This window comes from Plectropomus leopardus, chromosome 2 (genome assembly GCF_008729295.1).
Source record: "Plectropomus leopardus isolate mb chromosome 2, YSFRI_Pleo_2.0, whole genome shotgun sequence".
NCBI classification, from domain to species: domain Eukaryota; kingdom Metazoa; phylum Chordata; class Actinopteri; order Perciformes; family Serranidae; genus Plectropomus; species Plectropomus leopardus.
Window position 1 is genome coordinate 12379923 of NC_056464.1, and position 14508 is coordinate 12394430.

A 14508-nucleotide genomic window follows, 5' to 3' on the forward strand; every position below is an offset into this window, starting at 1 on the left:
TAACGTGAGTCTGCACAGACACAGATGTAAACTGTGCCAGCTACTTGACTGGTTTGCGGAGGCATACACCCGCAAGGCAGTAATTCTAATTTCAACACTGAATCTAACCTACATTAAAGCAGTGTTTGGCAGTTTAGATTTATTGGCGTATTTCTGAGTAATTTCCATATTAGTGAAGAAGAAGTGGCCTGTGCACTGACCCGATTTTATAGCTTGAAGGCTGAATAGTGAAATGTTATTGTGACGCTGCTCTCTACCAATGACAGGACTCCTTGACAGTTGTGGTGGAGGATCTAAGGCTGTGCTCTGTCAAACCGTGTGAAGATAATGAGAGGAGGTTCTGCTTCGAGGTGGTTTCACCCACTAAGTGAGTGTGTGTTTTTGTCCCAACAGGATAAAGTTTTATCCAAACTAAACCTCTCTAAAAATATTTGCTGTTATGTTACCTTCTTAGATTTTTTTACTGTGCTAATTAGTTGTTACATCATTGACAGTCAGCCACATAATATGCAGCTTTAAAGCATCACAGTGGTGGGCATGTATGATATAACTGGCCTCTACAAACCTGCAGGAGCTGTATGCTGCAGGCCGAGTCTGAGAAGCTGCGACAGGCTTGGATCCAGGCAGTCCAGGCAAGCATCGCCTCAGCTTACAAAGATATCGCCGACAATTATTACATTGAGGTATGTATGCAAGCATGTATACACATACAGCAAAGTTCACATGACGTCACACAAATGACTGTTCTTCATATTGAAAATTGTTCTCGGGTCTCTGCAGCGTTTGGACCGGACAGCCTCGCCCTCCACCAGCAGCATTGACTCTGCCAGTGAGCCCAGAGAGAGGGGGGAGAGGGCTGATAAGGGAGTTCGAGGAGGCGGGGAAAGCCTCCTCCAGAGGGTACAGAGCCTACCAGGCAATGAGTTGTGCTGTGATTGTGGCCAAGCAGCTCCCTGCTGGGCCTCCATCAATCTGGGAGTGCTGCTTTGCATCGAGTGCTCGGGTATTCACAGGTAACTGAACTTAACAGTACAAAGGAGGCTGAAATAACCTTCAACAAGAGTGATGCTGGAAATTAGCCAGCTCAAAACATCCACACTCGTCACAGCATCCTTATGTGACATTACATCAAGTCATCAATCAAAGCTCTGTTGTGAATAGGAAAGATACTAGATGCAGTTAAAAACATGGGTGTGTGAAACAGTACAAACTTAAAGTCACCAGTGCAGAGACACAGAAAAAGTTTGCTACCTCAGGCAGTTTTGATAAAGGGGGCAAGAGTTAAATTGTGCTATAATCTTGTGGTCAGATATAAACTCTCTTTACACTTCACTTTCTTCATAGACTCTATTTTTCTCTTTGTTTTCTTTCAGGAGTTTAGGCGTCCATTGCTCTAAAGTGCGTTCACTGACTTTAGACTCATGGGAGCCAGAATTGCTCAAGGTGCGTTTCTCTGACACATTTGCCTACAGCTTCTCCTCTCTGTTCTGTGCTTTTATCTCCCATCAGAGCTGCATTTGTTATTCCTTTAATGCATTACTAAAACAATTTCAGTGTTTTATAAAAAATGTTGCTCTGTCTGTCTCTAATGTTTAGCTGATGTGTGAATTGGGGAACACTGTGATCAACCATATTTATGAGGGAGCCTGTGAGGAGCTGGGAGCGAAAAAACCTGGACCATCCAGTTCAAGGTCAGTCTTCTGCTCTGCTCTGCTTATTTTTAAGTAATTTTTAATGCATTATTATTATTAGTAGTAGTATAAGTATTAGTATTACTATTATTATTTTTTGTTTCTTGTTTATTTATTTGTTTATTTATTTTACTAATTTTTTGCTATTTGTGCCATGCCTTGTTAAGTTGATGTTGCCTTCTCCCCATTTTTTTAAGGAAATAAACTAAATTGCTCAGGTTTCAAAGGGGTAAAGGATACTCCGCTGATTTTCAACCAGGTCTGTGCCTCAGCGCAGCTGGCAGCACCTCAGAACTCCCCATCTGTCTGCCATGGGAAACATGTCATTGATAACACAAAATGACATGGCAGATTTGTGCTCACAGCCTGGGCAGGAAGTCCCCCCACCATGGAGACATACCTGGTTGAAAATTGGCAAATGTGTTCCTTCAATTGGCAAATACTTTTGGCGACTGAAATCACAAAAACAGGTTAAAAAATCTCATCTATACAGAGTCTGAATCCATCTTTCAGTTTCCACCATCTTATTTAACCGCATGAGTCAATCCAGGTTACACCCAGTTATTTGTTTATGTCATGTCTCCAAATATTTAAAATTGTCAGTTTGTGATCATGTACCTCCAGACAGGAGAAAGAAGCCTGGATCAAGTCGAAGTATGTGGAGAAGCGCTTCCTTAAGAAGATGAGTGGGAGCGAGGCATTGGTAGAGGGTGAAAGAAAATCCCGGCCCTGGACGGTGAAAAAGTGCCAGCGACACAACAGCTCTGTTCGGGCCCCCAACAAGGCCCGCAGGAAATACCACCGCTACGAGCCGGGCAGCGCTTCACCCGCAAACCTCTCAGCAGGTCAGTGCAGAGCACTGACTTTTCCGCAGAGCGAAAGACTCATGAAATCAAGAGCTACAAGATATGTGTAAACCTCTTAAGCCAAGACTGAAATCTTGTTGTGATGTTTTGTCTTTTGGCAGCAGCTGCAGCAAAGTTTCGCCGGGACTCCCTGTTCTGTCCAGATGAGCTGGACTCATTGTTTTCCTACTTTGACACTGGCTCTGGTCCTCGCAGTAAGTCCATCAAACTGTCAGTACATACATGCACAATGTACTTGCAAGGTTATCATAGATTTACAGTAAAGTGCAGGTAAAAGTTCCTCACTGTGACAGAGAGAACTCACACATTTCTGACATGTTTTCCATGTAGTGTGCAGTCCTACCAGTGATGGAAGTGAGTGTTTGAGTAGTAATGAAAGTATGTGCTGTGTAATGATTAACGTGTCCGTGGCTTGGCGATGCTTGGCCCTGCAGGTCTTAGCAGCGACAGCGGCCTAGGAGGAAGTACTGACGGCAGCACAGACATCCTAGTTTTTGGCTCGGTGGTGGACAGTGTCACAGAAGAAGGTGTGTGTTGATGAAACAATATCATATTGTTGAGAATATCAAGGAGTTTTTGTGGTAAAACAGAACACCGGTGTCAATTAAACGTTTCCAGCTATCACTATGCAATGTAGTACTCAGGTGATGGAGCTTTTTCACACCAGAAATTTTGTCTTGTCATAGTAGAAAAAGCACAGGTGAAATTGATAACAATAACGCTGACTAATTTCCAAGTGTCCCAATAACCTATTTCAGTGAGCCAGCGTGCACAAACCACAGCCTCACCCACGAGGAATGCAGCATTACTCATATTAAATACACCTATGCTTTTCCTACTGTGGTATGTCAAAATATCTGCTTTGAAAAAAGATCTATTACATTTACTTTTGTTTACTTGCATTGTATTTTGTACATGTGATGTATTTTGTTTTGAATATGCATATTGTAATGTCAAAACTGTATTTTTCACATGCCTCCGGTGAATGAAGAATCCAAAAACAAGGAAAATTCATAATAAATTGAAGTCATTGGTGACTGTGTTTAACAACAGCAAAACCATTAAGACATCTGTTTACCAACTGTCACACATTGCATACAGTATTATCCAGGTATCATTTATCCAGGTGCGTGCTCAGTAATTCCCAAAAAGAACACAGTCACCCTATGACTCAGATTTATCAAGAAGTTTCTTCATTTTCATATTATTTATTCACCTTTGAGGCATGCAAGAAAAATAAATGTGGGTGTGATTCCTATCCATTTCCTGCCCAGTCAATCTGAAAGATTCATTCAGTTTTTAAACATTTCCTGGTCCACTGAGACATCTTTCAAAGTGTGCACAGATGAGCACTTACTTTGGTACAATAGGATGAATTAAAGCAGTTACTAAAAACCTGTTGTTGTTATGAATTGTCAAAATTTAACAATTTGTTTTTGACATTGTTTAAAACTGGCACTGTGTATTGACAGTAGTTGTGCAAAGGACAGGAGCAGCCTGAAGAGTTAACATAAAGAACACTGGTGTCATCCCCTAAATTGTCTTGTTACCTTTCCTCCCTCAGAGGAGGAGTCAGAGGAGTCCTCCAGTGGTGAGGTGGAGATCGAACAGGAAGTGCCCTCCGACCCTGAAGACCCCAGGGAGTTACACCCCGGGGCGCTCCTCCATAGATCCTCCCGTTTACACAACCTGCCACTCATGGCAGAGGCGTTGGCACACGGTGCAGACATACATGCTGCAAGTGAGGAGGAGGAAGGGAAGACGCCACTCATTCAGGCTGTGATCGGGGTGAGAAACTTTGTTCAGATGGTTATCAGTTAGATCTAGCTGGAAGTGAGGGTGTAAACAAATACAGAGTTTAGATAGATTTATTGCACCTTTTATATGATTCAACTGCAGTTTTGATGATATTACATAATTATATAGACTGTCAGGGTTAAAAATTAAAAAAAATAATCTGCTGAAGTTGCTGTCCACAGATTTTAACTACGCATAAACACATCCATAAACTCCCAGTGCCATAAACAATTAAAAACAAGGGAAAATCTCCCCTCTGAACATAATGTCTACAGCTTTTAATCGCATGACTCTTCCTTGTTTTGAGGTGGGGAAAACGAAACTATTTAAATTCTAAACAAACCACCAGGCACTAACAAAACTGGCTTCGGTAGTGTTAAAATACTAATAAGAAGACTTCTCAGAGCATATAAAATGACGCAATCAATACTCTCTGTCTCTCTATCAGGGCTCTCTGATAGCATGTGAGTTCCTGCTACAGAACGGAGCCGATGTGAACCAGAGAGACATGAGAGGAAGAGGCCCGCTGCACCACGCCACCTACCTGGGACACACTGGGTAAGAAACATCTGCAAAGCAAGAGGAAGTTGTTGCAAGTGGTTTGCTTTTACTTGTGCTTCTTTGTGACTCCTGGTACATGTTCCAGCCTGAATGTAGTGAAAATGAAATGCAACAAAATCACTCAGGTGTATAAGCTAACAATTCACTAACTAAAACTTCTTACGGACAATTTTTTCACGTCATACACTGTGGTCTTTTTTGGCTTATAATTGGAAGCTGAAGTTTGGAGTGGAAAGACATGGATATGGGAAAAAGATTCAGTCACCCTTGTGTAAATACCATCCATCCATCCATCCATCCATTTTCTACCACTTATCTGGGGTCGGGTCGTAGGGGCAGCAGCCTAAGCAGGGAAGACTTCCCTCTCCCAGGCCACTTCGTCCAGCTCTTCCCGGGGGATCCCGAGGCGTTCCCAGGCCAGGTGAGAGACATAGTCTCTCCAGCTTGTCCTGGGTCTTCCGCGGGGTCTCCTACCGGTGGGACGTGCCCTGAACACCTCACCAGGGATGCGTCCGGGAGGCATCCTTATTAGATGCCCATGCCACCTCATCTGATTCTTCTCAACGCGGAGGAGCAGCAGTTTTACTCCGAGCTCCTCCCGGATGACTGAGCTTCTCACCCTATTCCTAAGGGAGAGCCCAGCCACCCTACAGAGGAAACTCATTTCAGCCTCTTGTACCCGCGATCTTGTTCTTTCGGTCACTACCTAAAGCTTGTGACCATAGGTAAGGGTAGGAACGAAGATCGACCGGTAAATCGAGAGCTTTGCCTTTTGGCTCAGCTCCCTCTTCACCACGACAGATCGGTGCAGAGTCCGCATTACTGCAGATGCTGCACCGATCCGCCTGTCGATCTCCCGCTCAATCCTTCCCTCTCTCGTGGACAAGACCCTGAGGTACTTAAACTCCACTCCACTGATGTGTAAATACATCAGTGAAATACATCACAGTTTATCTGCTCTCCTGATCTTTCTGCTATCTGTTCCATGGTACTCTCCCATTACATACAGTAAGATCTTTCATAATTCACCTCCTTTCTCTCTGCATCTTGTTTTGTACAGTCAAGTGTGTCTGTTCCTGAAGAGAGGAGCATCGCAGACGGAGGTGGATGAGCAAGGTCACGACCCCCTGAGCATCGCTGTCCAAGCTGCCAACGCAGACATTGTCACCCTGTGAGTGACCTAAATTCTTCTTAGACCAAATATATTTTTTAGGCAACTTTCTCATAGACATTAAACATCGTAAACCGTTCGTGTTTGAGAATTGTTGGTTAAAAAATACTTGTTGACTAATGAAAAGTAGTCAATTAAATGTTATTTAGTAAATTGGGGCCAAGTGTCTTTAATCCTTTGTTTTAAAATTAGACATTTTATAATCAGTTTTTTTTTAGTATTAAAATTAACATCCCATGTTAGTAATAAAACAATCTTAGAACCCATCAGCCATAAGTCTGACAAAGATAAAGCCTCTAGGGGTAATGGCCAGTGTTTCAGGGGTTCTCGTATAGCCAGCGGATATCTGGGCGAAGACTGCCTTGTCTGTGTGCCGGTCATTGTTTACAGTTTAATAAGGACCATGAGACGCCAGATTTGATTCAGACAAAATTTTGACTAAAACAAGTATTTGCATTGCATTTCAGTCAATGCATTCCACGTCTTTTGCTTTCTACACAGACTGTTTGTTTACATTTAGGCAACAAAATCCTGCTCAAACGTGATTGGTCAGTACCACTCAACAACAAGTACAACGGAAACCAGAAGGCCTGCGATACTAAATTCTTGCCCCAGTGCGTACAGATTTTGAAAACCTATAAAGAAATCTATGTATAGAGATTATAATTGACAAAAACTAAAGGATTAGACTGCTTGCAATGTAATAAAAATGACTTAACGCACAACATCATCCTCACTCAAAATCTCCTTATTAGCTTTTCCTGGAGCTTTGAACTGAAATGTGGTAGAAAAAGCTTATTATTGTTTCCAAACAATTATTTCCAAATTCAAGAAAAAAAACTTCTCATTTTATTATCTTAACATTGTTTCATAGGATTGAATTATATTTGTTTATTGTCTAAAATGTATCCCTCATTGTTGTTTTTACACTGTCTACCTCTCTCTTCCTCCCTTCTCTCGTCCTCTTCTCTCCACTGTGATCTATCTCCTTCGCCACTCTTTACCACCTCACTACATTTCCGTCTACATCTCAATCCTTTCACTCCCTTTACTTTTCTCACCCACCTTTTGTCCTCTTACTATTCCATTTCTCATTTCTGCTTCCCTGTGTGTCCCCTCTCGTTTATCACTTGTCACCCTCTGCCTCTGTCTCCTTCTTCCCTCCTCCAGATTACGTCTAGCGCGGATGAACGAAGAGATGCGAGAGGCGGAGGCTCCCTTGGGTCAACCAGGTCAATACCCCAGCAGCAGCCCCACTGAACAGCAGTATAGGAAGTGCATACAGGAATTCATCTGCCTCACCATAGACGAGTGCTAGTGGTCAATTCTGTATTCAGGGGCAAAGCTCATACTCCCTCTCTATTTATATATATAAACTATGTATACTGTATATTCCTCCTGAACAGGAACCTAAAATGGTCATGTAGACGAAGTTGCCCCTAGACACTGATCTAGAGTCTGTTACTTACGTAGATCTAGGCTTATGAGCAACTTCTTGAGGCTGTCTGAGGAGAGAGGAGCATACCACTTGCGCGTGACGTTGTGTCATGGGGAATCCCCTGATGGACCTTTTTAACTCTACTGACAATACAGTCACCACCTCCATGTTTCTGCATCACCACTATGTTTCTGCTTGCCATTACTTGGCACCACCCACGCTATGCTAGCTACATGACACACACAGTTACAATGACATCTGCTTTTTGGTGTTTCGCTAACAGGGATAACCCCTAACATATCATAACATGGTATAACCTCTTGATTGAGGGTGTGGGTTTACTGTTGCCTAACAGCTCTTACCTCTGAAGACTTTCGCTGCATTAATCCCCCTTACACTTTATATCTATCCAGACCATCTGTGTGACATCCAACTTACCCATCTCTTCTTAATCAGAGATGTAAATATGCATATTTAGAAGTTATATGGGTAATCTTTAAACTATGTGCTGTGGCATGAGGTGAAAAAATGGTATTTGTTCCATTACGTAAAGAAAAAGAGCAACTGACAAGCTACAGTAGAGCTGGGCAGGGTAGTTTACTGTGTATAACGAGGGGTCAGGAAGGGAAATTTAAAGTAAAACTGTGACAAAATTACTGAAGGGCTCGTGGAGAAGAGACCCTTGCCTGCTTTGTAAGATACTTTGTGACCTGAGTGAATGAGAGAGTGATTGGACAGAAGAGCAAGTGAGTGCATGTGTTAAAGAATACTGAGAGACAGAGTTAAATAATATTATGATACATTATGTAAAGGAAAAAAAAGAAACTGTGCACTTTTCCCATCTACAGTATTATAATTTTTTACATTTTTCATTAAGTTAGTTTTTACATTGTTCTTGTCTTGTCGAGTTGTCTATCTATCTATTGTCTGTTTCATTTCTGTCTTTTTATTTATGTCTATTTCCCCAGAGGACCAGTGCAATGCATTCTTGGGTGCAGCTTATGTCTGCATTTCTGTTAATGATTGTCATTTTAATCTTAAAGCATTACTTTGAATTTATGGCAGGAAGTCTTTGGAACTCATAAAAGACATTTTGCTTTCATTTTCCCTTTGGAACAGCCTTACATTGCTATGACTATTGGCATTCAAACACACCACTGAAAGAGATTTTACCAGCTTATATCTTTGGGAATTCTAGTTACGTTGTACCATTTAATTGTATTCATTGCAGTCATTTGTTGTTTACTATATGAGGATGTGAACCTGCTAAGTTCAGAAGGCAATGTGCAGCAAACAAACCAGAGGAGGAAGAAGTGAGGGAGTGTGTAGAACTGGATTTACTTCTCACCCTTAAAGTGACACTTCCTCCTAAAAAAAAAAGAAAGAAAAAAAATTCTTACCTGTTGTACAATTTATCAATCTAGATTTATTTTGGTAGGAGTTGCAGAGTGTTGGAGGTGTCTGCTATAGAGATGTCTGCCTTCTCTCCAATATTATTGAACCAGATGGCACTCGGCTTGTGCTGCTCAAAGCCCCCCAAAAATATATATACCCCCAAATCTGAAAAACTCAACAGCAATGTCTCTTTCCAGAAATTACAACCTGATTACTCAAGATAATCCACAGACTTTGTTGTGAGCAATTTCATGTCGGAACTATTTTCTTTATACCAAAACTACTCTTGCCAACTGTATCACTGTGCAGAGAGACACATGCATTTACCTCTAGCTCATCTAGCACCACCAGGCCAACTTTACAGCTCAGCAAAGGAAGATGCTCTTTATGTTTACGATAGCACGAGCCTCTCATTCATGAGTAGATGCACGCTTCCATCCATTCTGTGATATGGTTGGTGGGTTTAGTTTCGTAGACAGAATATAGTTCCTACATAAAACTGCGCCCAACAGGGTCTGTAGATTATCTTGAGTTACCGCGTTGTGATTTCTGGAAAGAGACATTGCTGTTGAGTTTCTAAATTTATTTTTTTGGTGCCAGAGCACCACAAGCAGAGTGCCATCTAGTTTCATTATATTGGAGAGAATGGAGACATCTCTATGGCTTTTATCTCCAGCACTTGGCAACTCACACCAAAGCAAACTAGATTGATAAATTGCATGACAGGTAAGAGGAAAAGTACATATTTACATTTTTCAGGTGACCTGTCCGTCTGGAAAAACTCTTCTTTTTCACTTCCTTTTACAAAACAAAGGTTAATCATGACATCTCCACCTTTTTGTAAATACTCATCCATGCCACATACCTGTGATGAGATAAAGTAGCACATTTCTTAAGAACAGCTTACACACTTGTGGGGTCAAAGGACTTGTTTATCTGGCTTCTGTCGCTGGTTAATGCTTGCAGCATTCTCTGCATGCTTTGCCAGGATTTATTTTGAGGAAGTTCAACATCGTTTGCATTCTGAGCATGATAAAAATATTTTTCTATGGTTTGATCACGTCGTGCAGTGCAGTCCTGTGGAATAAGCATGTACCACCATGACCCCTCTGGTGTCAGAAATATCTTACTTTTTGCACCTCTGTGCCATTTTTCCATCCACGGGCCAATTCTGTGGTGACTTTCTCATTCCTGTCTCCTTTTTTTGTTTCCACAAAACCTTACAAACAGTGATTTTATTTTATTTTTTTTATTGTTGTGGTTTATTTTCCTCTGCCAAAGACTTTTTTAAGGGAAAGTGTCTAACATTGTTGTATGATATCACGTTTTGTTTGTTTTGTTTTTTTAAAACTGAAACTGTTCAGAGTAGATACAGCATAGTCTTGCCATGCTTTGTGAAGTGACAGAGTGGTAGAAACACTGTTGGTGTACTCACATGTTGAAAAGAGGTTACAGAAATGTGACAGAGCCGAGAGATTTCAATATGGCAGGTGATATTCTGCAATAGTTCAATGTACTGCAAGTAGAACCAGTCTAGGGGGTGATGTGAAGCTACTGTGACCAAACTGTTAAGGGCCCTCGCTCTATAGCGGAAGTATTAAATGTTGTGTCCATTGTGTGTATTGACATAGGAGTGCTTAAAGGTGCTGTTCGAAGCAAACATGCTGTAAATAGTACACTTGTGTATTTTAACTCAACATCAACTTCCTGCCTCTCAGCATTCAATCACAGATCCTGACTGTCTGATCTGGTTTATGTTTGTCTTTTTATTCTCCTCCGAAAAAACAACAACAACAACCTGTTAGGCAGAAGTGTACCACAGCTCTGCGCTACTTGGAGGCGTTCTTCTGTTCACTGACATTTGGATATCTTTGGAATACTTTCTTCTTTGTCTTTAGAAGCACTGAGGGAAAAAAAAGAAAACAAAATACATACAATAAAACTGAGAAACTCTTGATGAACTAACCCTGCTTCCTGCTTGTTGCTCTCATTTCTGTTTCCTGTCTCGTCTCTTGTGCATAACATCCTCTCAACATTGAAGCAATTTATTTGAAAAGTTCTACAGCAAATATTTGTTTTAAAAGATCAAATCGTGAAACATTTTCATTTAATGAAATATAGCTGTGTAGAAACATTGTCAGGTGTTGGGAGAATGCTATGTATTTACAATCCGGTTTGTCTTTTGGTCTATAACAAACTTTCGGGTAGCACTTGGCTTATTCAAAGCAATTAAATAGTTTCCTTAATGATAGCAAATGTAAAGGTGTGCCCTTGGACATCTCCAGACTTCAAGGTCAATGCCAACACACTATTTGAAGATCACTTTTGTGTTTAGGGCCCTTTGTGTTTTAAATGATGTCTCAGTTTTCTAGCCTTCAGCAGCAACACTGTGCCTTGAATAATTCAGTGTCTCCAGATTTTAAAACATTGATGTCATCTTACAAGCATTGTTACACCATCAACTGAAAAATGTTCTCACATGCCACAAATGTCTAATTCCTCGCTTTACACTTCAAGACTATGTCCACCTGAGGCAATAAACACTGACTGACATATCATTGCTTCTGTTACCACAGGGGTTGCCACGGGCAGCAGGAGAGTTAAAGCCAAGGATGTTCGGGATAGAGTGAGTGAAGCATCCTGGGGTGTCTTACAAAGGGGCTAGTGTGATACTGTGATTCTCTCTGCTCTGGTGGCTGCGGGTTTCCGTCACACACACTCTCTGGGGAAATATTTGGGGCTATCTTTATCTTTGGGAAATCTTTCTTTGGTCTCCTGGGGAGCAATGAGACATTCTGAAAACTTCTGTGGAGTATTGTGTCTTCAGACCCAGAACCATACATTTGGGAAAATGTAGTTTATAATCCCAAAATGTTCAAACATCCACTTTATAGTGGATCACATAGAATGGATAAGTACAGTACACTTCATATCATAGAATGTCAGAAGTGCGGACTCGAGTCACATGACCTTGGACTCATGTAAGTATTTGAGTATGTAATGACTTTAGACCCAACTTGACAAAATCAAAAAAGACTTGCAACTTGACTTGGACTCATGTTTTAACTTGGACTTGAGCCTTTTTGATATGAAAATACCTGATACATTCCCCCAAGTCCAAATATTAAAAAGTGTGTTATTTAAAGTGTGTCACAAATTAATTCATTTCCTGGATGTATTAAAATGAAGGCCATTAATAACCACCAAGTCGGCACCTAATTCACTTTGGTAGTAACTAAGCAAGAGAGAACCACTAACATTATGTTACTGAGAACCAGTTGGAAAAAAATCACACCAAAGATAATTTCATTAACGTATAAAAACTATAATGTTCGACAAAAAACTAAAGTGTGCAAAACTCACAGGTCAAAAATTACAATTGAAGATGCAAAAGCGTCCAACAAACTTGATTTTTATAAATCTAATTTAAGAAGTATTTATGATTTTTGTGAATTAATTTGTTACTCTGTTGTTTAAATGGCATTGCATTAGGTGAAGAGCGCATTATGACTTATTTAGAACTCAAAACCCAACTGAGGACTTGCCTGTCTTGACTTGGAACTTGAGTGCAAAGGGCTGACTCTCACTCTTTACTTGCAAAACAATGACTTGGTCCCACCTCTGTACGAATTAGCATGTTAAGCACATAAATACAGGTATCACTTGGTCACGGCTTGAGTATGTACATGAGAGAAAAAAATGAACAGGATGCTCACCACTCTTTCCCTGCAAGTTCCTGATTTTTTGTTCTGCAAACTAACCAAGACGCTCATTTAGAAGGGTAATCTTTTTGAAAAAAAAAGTGCAGAAAATACAGTTTAAGCTTCTGTCATCCACAAAGCATTTACTCATATAAACAAAAGATGCTTTATAAAAGAATGAGTTACTTGTAGTGCCAAAAGGAATAAGTGTTTATGTAGCCTATCCCCAAGGTAGACTGAGGAACTTCACTCCATGCTTTTGGGGGCTTTCTTCTTTCATGCACAGGTGCATCTGCTCTTTCTTCATGAAACGTAAAAATGTGGGTTTTGGAGTTTGCAGTATCTGCTGGCTTATTGCCTTTATAATGTTGAATTAAAGAGGCTTGGTTTGTCACTGACTTATGTAAAAGGTAAGCAAAAACCAGCAGATTGCTCACTGCACTCCACGGTGCCATGCAGTGGGACAAACCCCCCGCCTTGACTTCATTATCCCCTGTTGCAGGTGACATCTCCTGTGTTGATGTCTTTCGCGAGTTTTCTCTCCTCGCGTCTCTCCAGCCCGAGAAGTTGAGGAGGAGGAGCATACAGTTCAGCCACTGCAGGAAGCCACAGTGACCACTGACCACCACGTCCTCTGACTGCTCATCAGTCTCTTTGGAGTCAGGAGGGGGGCAACCATATGCCATAAAAAAAAAGACATTTTGATGCTGGGGAGTTAGTGTTGCAGGCGTAAGTGAATGGTCAAAACCCTGCAGACACTATCAGTTAAAGCTATTTTTTATAACTGGTTCTCAGTTGTAAATATGTTTAGTCAAAGTCAAGATAATAGACCTTGGCCCTATCAAATTAAGTTCCAACAGTTCTTTGCGCAGGTGCTATTTCAGTTGACTTGACAGCAGTTTGGTGATGACAGTGAATTTATAGCAGAGTTGTTGCAGTATCACAAAAGATCTCCAATCATATTTTGCTTTAAAGGGACACTTTAATAATTTTGTATTGCACTTCCATAAAGTTGGGTACGCAAGAGATATCTCGAGTACGGATCAAGCTCCAAAAACACTGGATCCTACATTCACTATAATGTAAAACTTGCCCTTTTTACAAAGAAAACACACTAAAGGGCCACTACAAACTCCCTTCTTTATGCCGCCTTTGCAATTTTACACAGAACCAAACGACGGCAGTATCATGCTGCTCGAGTGTGTGTGCATGCCAGCATTGCAGAATCAGAAGAGTTATGATGGGTGTCACATGTAGCACAATAAGAAAAACAATAAGATCCAAGACCTCCTCACCCTCCGAGCAGAGGATGTGCTCGGCGCCATTTAACAGAGATTGCAAATGCCATGTTATGCCATAGTTATGGTTCATAAAGCGCTGCCGACGCATATATGTTCAGCTGCTGTTCTTCTTTGATTTAGCTGTTATCTGCAAACAGCTACTCTTTAAATCTCCAGCGGTCGGTCGCACACATAACACATAGTCAAAATGTTCAAACGCTGCCCATCATCCTATCCTGCCAGCTGTCATCATTCGGGCCCTGTTACTACCTCCAATGCTGGCTTAAAGGCAAAACTCTGTCCCCCTATTCCAACCTACCTTTCATATACAATCGGGGAGGTCACATAACAGTGCAATATTCCCACAGGCAGTGTAAAAGATGCTACTGTTAGGTCCTCCCTGTCTTAAATGCCTATGTCTTTCAAACTTTATAATAAAAAATAAAATTATAATATAAAATAGTGAAGTGCCCCTTTAATTTTTTGAATATTTTTAGTTTGTCAACTGCAAATCTGTGATGAAATGTTTTTCAAACTGTTTTTAATTGGTGGTAGAAATGAAATAGATGACCTAAAATAAAAGGAAAATAAAAGGAAATATTCTGTGT

At 40.9% G+C, this 14508-nt stretch overlaps 1 protein-coding gene across 4 annotated transcripts in view; it reads left to right on the top strand.

The window, feature by feature from the left end:
- acap3b (ArfGAP with coiled-coil, ankyrin repeat and PH domains 3b) overlaps positions 1-14461 on the top strand; it is a 76140-nt gene extending 61679 nt beyond the window's left edge. The window contains exons 13-26 of one of the 4 annotated variants that reach the window (XM_042501170.1): positions 267-367; positions 572-683; positions 781-1013; positions 1374-1443; positions 1597-1691; positions 2316-2536; positions 2659-2751; positions 2983-3084; positions 4122-4345; positions 4803-4912; positions 5976-6086; positions 7257-7318; positions 11496-11545; positions 13123-14461. In XM_042501170.1, the coding sequence (XP_042357104.1) occupies positions 267-367; positions 572-683; positions 781-1013; positions 1374-1443; positions 1597-1691; positions 2316-2536; positions 2659-2751; positions 2983-3084; positions 4122-4345; positions 4803-4912; positions 5976-6086; positions 7257-7318; positions 11496-11545; positions 13123-13191 (1653 nt within the window). In that variant the 3' untranslated portion in view covers positions 13192-14461. Of the gene's footprint in view, positions 1-266; positions 368-571; positions 684-780; positions 1014-1373; positions 1444-1596; positions 1692-2315; positions 2537-2658; positions 2752-2982; positions 3085-4121; positions 4346-4802; positions 4913-5975; positions 6087-7256; positions 8611-11495; positions 11546-13122 lie in introns of those variants that run through there. The other 3 variants (XM_042501178.1, XM_042501185.1, XM_042501192.1) reach the window with 3 other exon arrangements.
- The last annotated feature ends 47 nt before the right edge of the window (positions 14462-14508 follow it).